Here is a 12,773-nt window from a genome sequence, read left to right on the forward strand (position 1 = left end):
TTATAAGAATAATAGAGCTACCAACATGCAGCTAATTAGCTGTTTAAAAATATACTTACTGTAGCAGATTTAAAATGCCGATGGTATTGCTTTTATATCTGAATGTAGTAGAAAAAAAGGGCAGCATGGCCTAAAAAAACATCTGGTGAGGCACTATAACAGACATGACCTAGGGAAATATTCCAAAAACACTCTCTATTCACACAGATATAGGTGTGTGTGTGAACAGGTAATGGGTATGTATACAAGAGTGTGTGTAAATACGTTATAGGTGTATACTGTATATAGGAGTGCGAGTGAATCTAATATCTATATCTAGAAGCATGTGTAAATAGGTTATTGGTGTATATATAACTATCTGTGTGCTAATAGGTTCTAGGTGTGTATGCAAGGGTGTGTAAATAGGGTACAGGTACACATGTGTGTGTAAATAGATCTGTATCTAGAAGGGTGTGTAAAATAGGTCACAGGTGTGTACAAACGTGTGCGTAAATAAAAACACTGTCAGGTCTGATGTTTGTGAACTGGAATAGATCATCGCCTCACCATTATGAAGATGCAGTGACTGAGCTGGGCACACAGCTGCATGATGGGAAGCAGGACTGAACCCTCCAACCACACCAGCCAGCACTGCACTCTCACACTCCCGCCAGACCCTGCCCGGCTGCCCCCAGCTGCTCTCCTGACACCCCACCCCCACACCTCTTCCACACCAATTAGAGACAAAGTGCAGCATGAAGGCCAGAAGTGGGAGATAATACCCTCTCTCCTCAATTATTAATACGCTTCCATTCACTGCTGTCAGCACATCCCTCTCTCTCTCCACTCCTCCTCAGCGTACCCCCCTCTCTCTCTCTCTCTCTCTCCACTCCTCCTCAGTGGACCCCCCCTCTCTCTCTTTCCACTCTTCCTCAGCGTACCCCCCCCCCTCTCTCTCTCTCCACTCCTCCTCAGTGTACCCCTCTCTCTCTCCACTCCTCCTCAGCGTACCCCCCCCCCTCTCTCTCTCTCCACTCCTCCTCAGTGTACCCCTCTCTCTCTCTCCACTCCTCCTCAGCGTACCCCCCCTCTCTCTCTCTCTCTCCACTCCTCCTCAGTGTACCCCCCTCTCTGTCCACTCCTCCTCAGTGTACCCCTCTCTCTGTCCACTCCTCCTCAGTGTACCCCTCTCTCTGTCCACTCCTCCTCAGTGTACCCCTCTCTCTCAGCGCAGGAGAGAGTAACAGGGCACGAGCGAAGGAGACTGAAGCGCATGAAGGAAGTTTAGGAAAGAGAATTGAAAGTTTAAATTCTTAAATTCTATAATAACACTTTCTAAAATTGTTACCTTCCTGTTACAAGTGATCTTTTTAAAAATAAGATCAAAGCTTAGATTCAACTGCCCAAGATCAAAGCTCTGCTCACAGAGAGGTTACTGACATCTGGACAGACTCCCTCGCACCCTGCGACAGCCTGGCTTAGCGACTCCAGATAACCACATTAGGAGGTCCTGTGCGCGCAGATAACGTCAGTTTGGGACCACCGTGTAGAGCAAAACGGTGCCCAGAGCCACGAATCTCTGCCACACAATCTGGGACACGTCAGCACGCGCGGCGGCGCGGTGTCAGGTGCACATTAAGAGCTGAGCGCCCGTCTCTGCGCTCACTGACGGGAGATCCACGAGGCTGGAGCCCACTCCCACCATCCTCCAAGAACAGGTCAGACAAGGGTCATGGGAAACATCTGTATCAGATAAAACAATACAGGCGCTGAACACGCCCGAGGGCTGACTGGCTTCTCGACTGCCAGCCCCTTACTTTCGCCGCACGGGCAGGACTTCGGGAGAAAGCGCTCCCCCACTGGGGGGCCACTGGGCCTCACGAGACCGGTCCACCAGCACCAACAGGACTGGCTGCCCACTAGGAAAATACCAGCTGCCCTCTGCCTACACCTCAGTTTACCCTTAGTCTTAATACCCCACAGCACCTTCTGACAGAACATCGCCCTCCACACCACAGTCTCTGGTGTCACCCCATCAGTCAGCCGGCCTGTCGATCGGTCAGTCTGTCGATCAATCAACCTGCCGGCCTGTCAGTTATTGTGTCACCCTGTCCGTCAGCTGGCCTGTCAATCAATCTGCTGGCCCGTCCGTTATGTCACCCAGTCCACCATCGTGCCGGTCAGTCAGGACTGCACTGTGTTCGGAGCATCAGCTCTTCCGGTGGGAAGGTACTGCCACAGAGGCCAGATAAGGCCGTCAGACCTGCTTGTAGAGGAATAACAGCTGACCGCCAGGACAAGTCCCCTCAGAGAGCCTCCTTCCACCACCTCAAACTGCAAAAGAGGAGTCTGTGAATAATCTCTCCTCCAGGAGCTGGTGTCCCAGGTCACTCAGAGGCGAGGCAGCAACTGGAATTGTGGAGTCACTGACCGGAGCATAGACACGTCCAGTCAGAAGGCCAGTAACTCAGAACCACAGGTCAGAGGTCCAGCTGGGGGGCTGGTACCTCTGAACCACGGGTCAGATGTCCAATCAGAGGGCCAGTACATCAAAACCACAGGTCAGAGGTCCAGTTGGGGGGCTGGTACCTCTGAACCACGGGTCAGATGTCCAATCAGAGGGCCAGTACCTCAAAACTACAGGTCAGAGGTCCAGTTGGGGGGCTGGTACCTCGGAACCACAGGTCAGATGTCCAGTCAGAGGGCCAGTATCTCTGAACCACGGGTCCGAGGTTCAGTCAGGGGGCCAATACCTCTGAACCACGGGTCAGATGTCCAGCTGGGGGCTGGTACCTCTGAACCACGGGTCAGATGTCCAGCTGGGGGCTGGTACCTCTGAACCACGGGTCAGATGTCCAGCTGGGGGCTGGTACCTCTGAACCATGAGCCTGGTCCGAGAGCAGCAGACCCAGCAGAGCAGTTGTCCGTCCGTCTGCAGTGGTTTTTGGATACAGGGGCGATCTGGGGTCCTGTCCCACTCCCCTGAGCTTCCCCACCCCGTTACTGAAGCCAGCTCGAGAGACGCACGGGGTTTCGCAGCACATTAGCGATCAAGACACACACAGAAACTCACTGGGTAACAATTGTCAGATTATTTTTAGAATGACCTTTATTCATTTGCTGTTTTTAATCTTTCTTTTTTTTCCCACTCTCAGAACACAGCAAGTTGGCTGGTTTTGCAGCATCAGCGATTAGAGAACAAGAGGAAGAGAAAGAGAGAGAGGGGGTGAAGGAGGGAGAGGAGGGCTGTAGCGTGACATCAGGCCAGGTAGGATTACAAAGCGTGGCCAGTGTTCATGGGGCTGCGTGTCTAAGCCTAACCCATCACTCACAGGCGGAGATGCTCCCGCAGCTGGGCTGTCACAGAGCTAACGGGCGGTGCTTATAAACAACGCTCTATATTATGAGTTTGTTTTCTCCGTGTCGCTATGGTGAGGTTCCCACGTTGTTTATACTGCTGGCTATTATAAATTAAAATGGCTCTAACTGCACTTGAGCTGGGACTTTCATGTCAGAGCTGCTCTGCCAAGGCCTGGAGAGAGAGACCCCCTGAACCTGACAGAGACCGGGGGGAGAGAGAGAGAGACTGGGGGGAGAGACGAGGGGGAAGAGGGAGACAAGACAGAGACTGGGGGGAAAAGGGAGACAGAGACAGAGACTGGGGGGGAGAGACAGAGACGAGGGGGAAGAGGGAGACAGAGACAGAGACTGGGGGGGAGAGGGAGACAGAGACGAGGGGGAAGAGGGAGACAGAGATAGAGACCAGGGGGAGAGACAGAGACAGAGACTGGGGGGAGAACCAGAGACAGAGACAGAGACTGGGGGGAGAACCAGAGACAGAGACAGAGACTGGGGGGAGAACCAGAGACAGAGACAGAGACAGGGGGGAGAACCAGAGACAGAGACAGAGACCAAAGGAATCTGTGGAGAATCGGGAGAGAAGCTCTGAGCTCCCAGCATGCTGCTGGCTTCCCTTGGTCTCAACTAAAACCGTTGCTCAAGAAATCGTTTCTTTCTGAAAAGGATTCCAACACCCTGCTATTCTTTTAAAACAAGTTTATTCAAGGCCCAGCAGAATTAGGGAAGTGGGCAGTGAAAAACGCTTATCGTATTGTTTCCCTTCGATTGGATCTCTCAGGCTGGACAACCGATCGATTTCCTGTGGTTCTGAGAGCTGACTCATTCTGATGCCCCAGCGGTCCAGACTGACTCAGGGCTTGAGCTGACGATTCCTGAACTTCTTCACTGCATTGCATCAGGGAAATATTTCCACCCAGGCCTGCCACACTCACAGTTACCAGAGGGGTACTGTCCCATCACTGCACCAGCGCTGGTCCTGTCTCATGTGGCTGGAGTGGGGCTGTCCCATCACTGCACCAGCGCTGGTCCTGTCTCATGTGCCTGGAGTGGGGCTGTCCCATCACTGCACCAGCGCTGGTCCTGTCTCATGTGGCTGGAGTGGGGCTGTCCCATCACTGCACCAGCGCTGGTCCTGTCTCATGTGGCTGGAGTGGGGCTGTCCCATCACTGCACCAGCGCTGGTCCTGTCTCATGTGGCTGGAGTGGGGCTGTCCCATCACTGCACCAGCGCTGGTCCTGTCTCATGTGGCTGGAGTGGGGCTGTCCCATCACTGCCCCTGTTCTGCTCCATTCCTGAGAGGCTCTGTTACAGCTCAGCCGGATCCGGAGCCGGGCTGATGCCCAGGCTGTGCCTCTCTCTTCCTGCTGGGGGGATGGCTCCTGCAGTGAGCCCTTAGTGTCTGTGTTAAGAGTGGAGGCAGAGGGAACAGTGACACATTAGGGCACTAATACTTCCAGGTAATTAGTCATTTCCACTTGGGATCACTGCAGCAGTGACTGGAGAAGCCTTTCAGAACTGGTCAACACCAAACTGCACTGCACCGGTCGATAGTCCCCGACTGCACGGATACAGCACTCCTGATCCCAGCTCTCCGGCAGGGATTACTAATGGAGGGAGAAGGGAGTGTGGACAAACACAGGCTTGAAATATCAGATCCTGATCTCCATGCTCCCACTTCCAGAGGCCGGGCTGATCTCTCTCTCCTCCTTCATCCTTTGGCCAGGAGAGGGGACCCCCATCACAGGCAGCCTGCAGGGGGACCCCATCACAGGGTATAGAGTGGCGATCCAGGCTGAATAATCCCATAAAGTAGAGTTCATCCTGCATTTTAAATCACATCAAAGATGCCTTCACAGCCCGAGATCTCTCTCTGCTCGTCTTCCATGTGCTGAGAAGAGGAGAAACGGAGCTGTGCGGGGGGGCCTGTTGTCGCTCCCCTCTCTGGCACACTGGGTCAGAGGTCACTCTGCCAGCAGCAGGCGCTGGTGCTAAACTCCTCTCTGGCCGCAGCCCTCCCTCTCCCAAGGCACGCGGAGCAGAGGAATCACAAGTGGGGCATGGGGGGACACCTCCCCTCTGGAGGAGCCCAAGGAAAGCGGGGAGACAGTTTCTGCAGCTCCAGCTTCAGATCCGACTGGCCAAGCAGCAGTGCAGGGGCACCTCTCTTTATACTGCCCAGCAGGCCAGTCTGTCTGTCTGTCTGGCGCAGATGGGCCTGGTCTTTCCACTTCACCCCCACAGATCCCACACAGCCCTTCCGACAGACGTACGACTTCTTCTCCGGTACTAAATTATTAAACCTGGTGGGGTTCCAGCGCGCACTAAAGCGATTTCCATCATGTGCAATCCCTGTGCATTTATTCCCCGCTCCTCGGTTGTGTATCAGTGCTATTAAGGAGAAGCGATGCCAATTCCCGAGAAGTGACCTGGTACGGAACCAGCATTCCAGCGCTGCTCGGAGCTCCGCGAGGCCAGGACGCCGCTTCCCCGCAGCAGGAGAGGGTTGACTGCAACAGCAGCTTCGTTTGTCCGCACTGCACCCGAACACGGGGCGAGATTCCCCGGCCCGGCTCCCAGGCTCCCTTGCAGTTAACGCAGGAGTTTGCTTCACCGTTCCTTCAGTAACGTCTCTCTGCCTCGGAGTGGCAGAAACTGGCCCACGCGGCAGGGAGGGAGGAGGTGTATTTATCTCAAGCTGTTTGAGCTGAAGAGGCTCTTCAGAATTGAAAACATCTCCATTTCAGCAGCCCCTTCAAACAGCAGCAGCTCTCAAGCAGACATGGCACACTGATACTCTCTTGCTCAATTTCCAGACTGTCCTGGGTCAATTCACTGAGCCAGACATTTTTAGGTAGCCCGGCCCAGAGAGTCCCCGACAAGGGTCTGACGTCAGACCCTCCAGTCCTGCAGAAACCATGGGACCGTTTCTCACAACAACACAGTTCCAACAATCTGCCCTGCGATCAAGTCCAGCACGGTCCATCCCAGACCAGCCTTGTCCAGCTCTGTCCAGGCCAGGCCAGCCCAGCCCCTGCTGCAGCTGGTCCGTGCTGCAGTGGCAGGATTAGCACCTCTGCCAGTGACAGCACTGCGGCGCTGTCAGTAATGTGGGGGGCTTTACTGCTTCTCGAGCTGTTTGCAGCCCAACAGCTGAGGAACAAGTCCAGAGACAGCTGCCGGATAGCTCCGCCTCCCGGCCCCACTCCGCGCCCTGACCGGGATTACAGGCCCCCTCCGGGCAGGATCCAGAGGCTCGGCTCAGTCTCTCCACTCAAGACTGGGGTTCTGGGGTACATCCAGCCGCCCGCGGTAGCAGCAGTGCTGCTGCCCCAGTGCCAGTAACATTAGGAATAGTAGCACCACAGCCACTACTAATAAGGACAGAACCCGTTACATTAGGGGTCACAAAACACAAGTAATGTATCCAGCTATTATTAGCCTGTGAGTACTCTGGGAGTAAGCACCACTAATGACCAACTGCACAAGGAGGACACTTCTCATGTAGAATTAAGCCATTGACATACTGTAGCAGTGAATGAGGCAGCTGGACCCAGTATTCCCAATGCACAGTAATGACTGGGCCTCTCCTCCTTCTCCCAGAACCACTGGACTCAGACCGGGCCTCACTCCCCTCCAACAGAACCAGCACACTCAGACTGGGACCCACCACTGCCTGAACTGCTTACAGATCTCAGACGGGCCAACAGAAAAACAAACAAACTGCTGTTACTTACTTCAGATTATTTATTTTACCTTGACGCATGTTTTTTTCCTTTCAGAAATATAAAGCTGCAACAAAAATGAATAGAACTGCACTGAACGTGCAGGAGAAACCCCTGGGAAAGTGTTGTTTGGCTGAGTGGCCCCAGTGACAGGTGACTGCGAGTCACAAGGCCCTGCTGTGCAAGCTGGCACAGAGCTCTCCGCTGGGTTCTGAGCCTGCTGAGCCCCGGTTCACTCCCGGGCCTCTGAGCAGGGGCCAGTACCATTTCCAAACCTGAGCCGAAGACAAACTTGCATCACCATTCACAGTAATATAAAAAAAGAGTCTTTATTTTCAAGTTGCAAGCTGAACGAGAAACCCTCATCCTATTGCCCTTATTAGCTGGTCACAAGCAAGTTCTTGTTTTCAATCTGCACCCGGTAAGCTGCTGTTGTGTGGCCGAGATGAATTACGTGTCACACAGTACATGATTCAGATAAGCGTTTAAGTCCTGCCCGGCATTCAGTTAATGTACAGAGTTGGCGCGTGCTCTGTCTTGTTTTCGTTCGGGCCTGTGCGTGTGTTTATATGGCTTTAATTATTAGACATGCAATGCTTATAAACAACCCCAAAGAACAGACATTGACTTTTTTTCAGAGGGGAAAATATTTTTCACGCAATCGTTTACAGCACTTGAAAGCCTATTATTATTAAGCTCTGCTGAGGTGTCCCAGCGCAGTACAGTGAGCTCCAGCATCCGAGGCTCGGCTCACACAGATCGACAGCAGCACGGCTCCTGGCAAATTGACTGATAGAGGTAATTAAGTGCTTAATTAGTGGTACTTCCCTTAGTTCTGATCAAAAGAAACCTGTTAAGGAAGTGGTCTCTCACCACTGGTCCCACAGAGCACTAGTGTGTTTAGAGCTGAGTGATTATGGGCTAAATTAGACAACACAATAGTGACCTTCAGCCCCTGACCGAAGACACTGCTGCCACCTTAGAGCCCAGCAGGGCAGCGCTGGTCACCTCTGACTTCAGCTCCCTGACCAGTCGACTGAAGCTGTGTGGAGTCCAGTGGAATCACACAGGGTCTCCAGGTTTCCACTGAGCTCAGATAACGACAGCAACTTGATCCAGCTCTTCAGGCGCTAAAGACAAAGAGCTGAGACCTTCAAGGATGTGAGAGGCACATCGCTGGTCTCAGTGGCTCATCAGCGGTACTAGGTACACCCTCCTAATCAAAGTCAGCGACTACAGACGGCTGTCTCGCCCTTATAAGGCCCTATCGGCGTGACACATCGCCGAGACTGGATGAAGGGCTAGCTGATCACTGATCACTGCAGCTGCTGAGCTGAACTCCCACCACCCGCTGGAAGAGTGAAATGCAGAAACTTGTCCAGTATACAGGTAGGGCCTGTGATGAGGTGCTTGTGCTTCAAGTCCAGTGCTGTCATCATGGTGTTATGAATCTGCCCAATATGTATCCTTAGAGGGATATGTACAGTTCATAAGGATGCTAAGATTTCAGTTTGGGTCAGGTCAGTTCAGTGTCATGTGCACGGGTGGAATGAAATGCTTATTTGCACGTCTGCCCAATACAAAGACATTTTCATTGAACTGAAATTCTTAACCAGGGTTAATCGAAAGACCGACATCTTCATAACAAACCAATAAAACAGTCGCAGATCTGGCGAAGGCAGCCGTGTAGCGGAATGCGTCCATTAAGAGCTCCTGCTAGCGGAAGAGACACCCGCCCGCCTGTCACAGACCCGGGGTTCAAGCGCTCTTCCCTCACCGGGCGGTCCTCCCCCCGCAGGAGAGTGTCTCGCACTGCGACTCTCGGCTCGCCTCTGAACACAAAGGGCTGTTCTGTTGGTTTAGCGGGGCTACTTAAAGCTAATTAAAACAATTATGCAACACAGCACACTGAGCGCGCCGCCTTTAAAATTCCCGGCCGGATTAATCTTTTCCTCGCCCGCGGGCTCTTCCTGCGTCTGGCTCTGAAGAAGGGATCAGGGATCAATAAACCTGCTTATTACAGTCTAAACTATTCAACAAAAGTTACTTCAGAATTATTTCGCAGTTATTATTATTGGAGACGATAATACTACTAACAACAACGGTGATATAATAATATGTTATATATAACATTGTATCGCTTGGCAGAAAGTCACAGGTTCGTGGCGCGTCTGCCCGGATCCCGGCTCGGCTGCGTCCCGTGAACTTGACACAACTGGAGGACCGGGGACCGAACCCTGCCCCAGGGAGAACTGTCAATACTTCACCTGGGGGAGGGCCACGCTGTCTGCGATGCGGACCTGCTAATTCGAGGTCATTAAATCACCGTGTCGTGCTGTACATGCGCCTATATATAGAGTCCAGGCTGCTCCAGCACACGGCCCGGGTGGGCACTGTGGGCGCAGTTTGACCTTTTCAGGACTGGACTGGCGCTCCACAGCCCAGCCCGACTCGCCTGCGCAGAACGATCGCCCCGGAACTTGCTCGTAAAAAAACCCAGCTCTTCAGACAAACTTATATCCGAGCCGGTCCTCAAGACGGACCCGGCGGCGGTCCGAGGACGGGTGTCGCTCACTTCGTGCTGTCCGGACGGGGTGCTCAGAAGTGTTTGCACCGCTGAGTGCAACGACACCCCCTCAACTTCAGGAGATCACATACTGCGCTTACTCCACTGTAGTGCTCTTTACAGATACAAACACAGCAAGGTGCAGTTCTCGTCTAACACACCCGGAACCCACCGACAACAACAACTACAACAACAACAATAAGAAGAAGAAGAAGAATACCAATACTAAACTCACATGAAGGCGTGGTAGATGAACGCCCATCCTCTCGGTCTCTCCAGCACGTTGTACAGGCAGTTCTGCAGTTTCCTGTAGCGCTTGCTGCTGGAGGAGCCGTTCGGCCTTGACCCGGGGGGCACCGGCAGAGGGGTCCCCAGCAGTCCGGTGCGGTGGGAGAGGGGGCCCCGCTCCGGCGTGGACGGCTCGCTCCTCTCCGTGTGCACGGCCGTGAGAGCCACGAACTCCAGCTTCCTGTCGCCCGCGGCCGCCGGCGGAGACAGCACCCGCATGCCGCCGTTGTTGGAAGGACTTCCGACCATCGCTGCTCAATGACCGCAATCACGATATCCCTCTTTAGGGAAACTGAGTGTTTCTAAGTAAGGTCTGTTTCTTTTCCGCTTCAACCCCAGTTTTGCCTCAGCCACATTGTACACTTGTTTATTTTCTACCTTTAACGAGCGGTAAGTGTGTTTCTGTCCTGGAACTGGAACTAATTCTATCAGTTTTAGCGAACATAGCTGAGAGAGTCTGTTTTCTCCTACTAAGTAGTTCCCATGCCTGACAAGTGATTAATTTCTCAAACAATCCGTATCGCACCAAATCGCTGTTGTTACCATGTCTCAGTCCGGCTGTAAGAACGCTGTGACAAATTAAACACGTTGCCGACGCTTGCCTTTTCTTCCGAAGTTACCGTACAACACAGATGTGTCGTATCTGCAGGTCACAGTCGTAGCCCGTTAAATACAAACAACGATATTGACGAGGACACCCGCAAACATTTTAGTGTACGACAGAAGTAATATCATCCACAACTTCCGACCTCGTATTGAGGCACAGTGGATAAGTTCGTACGTATTACGCTCAGTATTTGAAAACATCTAAGGCGTGCGTATCGGTTTAAAAAAGTTCGGAACTGATCGGGGTTTTCCTGCAACCCCGAAACTGCTCATCAGCCGCAAGCGCGGCACGTGAGAGCCGCCTTTCCCCTGGCTGCCGCGCGCCGGCTGGCTCGGCCGGTCCCGGGACCGAGGGAGGACCGGCGGAGGAAGAGGCGCTCCGTGTCGGCGGGCGGACGACAGCGCACACCGAACCCCAGCGAGGCGAGAGCAGCGCAGGACGGGAGTTGAGAGTCCGGAGACTTTCTCTCTCGCTCGGAAACTGCGCTGCGCTGCGTTTCTCGGTAAGCAGGGGGGAGGCGGAGGAGGAGGAGGAGAAGGAGAAGGAGGAGGGGGAAGAGGTGTGTAGTCCCCCTCTCTGCCTCTACCCCCGTCAGGAGAGAGCGCAGCCCTCACGCCGGCGCGCCCGGACACCAGCCCCCTGCCCAGGCCGGGCGGAGCGCTGCGGGTCGCGGTCCGGTGGGCTTGCCTGAGGTCACAGAGGTCACTCTCGCACCCCCCCCCCACCCCCCGCCCGCCAGGGACAGCGGAGCTGCGCCGCTGGCCGCTGCTTCGCATCATGACGTTAGTTTACAGGGCGAGCAGCTGTTCAGTGTCAGGCGCGCTCTCTCTCCTGACGGCTCCCCGCTCTTCCGCCGCCCTCCCCGGAACCGCGCCGAGCTCAGGACTCCCGGGCTGGTCCCGCGGGCCTGGTGTGGCTACAGGTCTTCCGCCCAGCCTATTACTGGCCTACAGTGCCTGGAGCAGTTGAACAGCTTCTCCCAGCCCAGTTCTAGTGCTGCTGCTGTAAAGAAACTTGGACCCCCTGTACAGACACACTGACCCTCCAGAACCAGGACTGGACCCCCCAAGACCAGGACCGGACCCCCTGCATGGACACACTGACCCCCCAGGACCAGGACTGGACCCCCTGTACAGACACTGACCCCCCAGGACCAGAACTGGACCCCCCAAGACCAGGACCGGACCCCCTGCACGGACACACTGACCCTCCAGAACCAGGACTGGACCCCCCAAGACCAGGACCGGACCCCCTGCACGGACACACTGACCCCCCAGGACTAGGACTGGACCCCCTGCACAGACACTGACCCCCCAGGACCAGAACTGGACCCCCCAAGACCAGGACCGGACCCCCTGCACGGACACACTGACCCTCCAGAACCAGGACTGGACCCCCTGCACGGACACTGACCCCCCAGGACCAGGACTGGACCCCCTGCACGGACACTGCTCAGTACTCATCACAGGACCAGTAAGATGACCTCTGACCCCTGCTGGGCCAGGGAGGGGCTTTCCTCAGCACTGCGGATTCGGCTGTACAGCGGACAGACGGTCTCCTAGTGACGCACTGGGACGTCTGCAGCTCGGTCTGGGCCGAAGTGCTCAAGAAACAGTCCTGGCGAATTGCTGTAGTTTAACAAACGGTATTTATTGCGCTTCATGACTTGAATTTGAATGTATTGCACTTTGTGGTTTGCTGGCGCTAGCTGTAACTCAGGTGTGCAGTGGGCACCGTGCTGATGCACTGCTTGGGCTCTCCTCCGCTAGCTGTCCAAGCAGAGGGCAGACTCTGGACCTGCAGCGCGAACAGTCTGGCCAAGTCCGAGGCCTTTGACAGTGAAACCGACCTGTGAGCCTGCGTTCTGTGTGATGAAGATCGAGCAGGGAGCTGCATCAGCATGCGTTGGCTGGAAAAGAGCAAGTAAAGGGTTATTCCTGCCGAAAAGGGGAAAAAAAGAGACGCAGCGTTGCAGCTCTGGAGGTTCCTCCGGTGAAGAACGGACACAGGGAATAAACCTGCACCTGCTGCTTCGTGTGCAGGGTGGGGTGGGGTGGGGTAGGGTGGGGTAGAGTGCTGTGTGGGAGCGGGAGCCGTGAGGTTAAACTGTCCGGGAGCTCCTCTCCGGTCCGCTCTGGGTCGGGCCAGCAAGGCGGAGTCCTGCCGGGCCCGGGACCGCTCTCGGCTGGGGGTGGAACCGTGGAGAGCCGCCGGCCCGTCCGGCTCTCGGCCTCGGGGACGAGCAGCGCT

The 12,773-nt window shown here is 54.7% G+C and overlaps 1 protein-coding gene across 1 annotated transcript in view; it reads right to left on the reverse strand.

Annotated features, from left to right (window-relative positions):
• Positions 1–11,139, reverse strand: part of LOC102695140 (potassium voltage-gated channel subfamily KQT member 4) — a 37,273-nt gene extending 26,134 nt beyond the window's left edge. The window contains 1 exon segment of the mRNA XM_069195499.1: positions 9,864–11,139. Coding sequence (XP_069051600.1) covers positions 9,864–10,165 — 302 coding nt within the window. The 5' untranslated portion in view covers positions 10,166–11,139.
• Between the last annotated feature and the right edge of the window lie 1,634 nt (positions 11,140–12,773).

The sequence above is a fragment of the Lepisosteus oculatus genome, chromosome 11 (genome assembly GCF_040954835.1).
Source record: "Lepisosteus oculatus isolate fLepOcu1 chromosome 11, fLepOcu1.hap2, whole genome shotgun sequence".
NCBI classification, from domain to species: domain Eukaryota; kingdom Metazoa; phylum Chordata; class Actinopteri; order Semionotiformes; family Lepisosteidae; genus Lepisosteus; species Lepisosteus oculatus.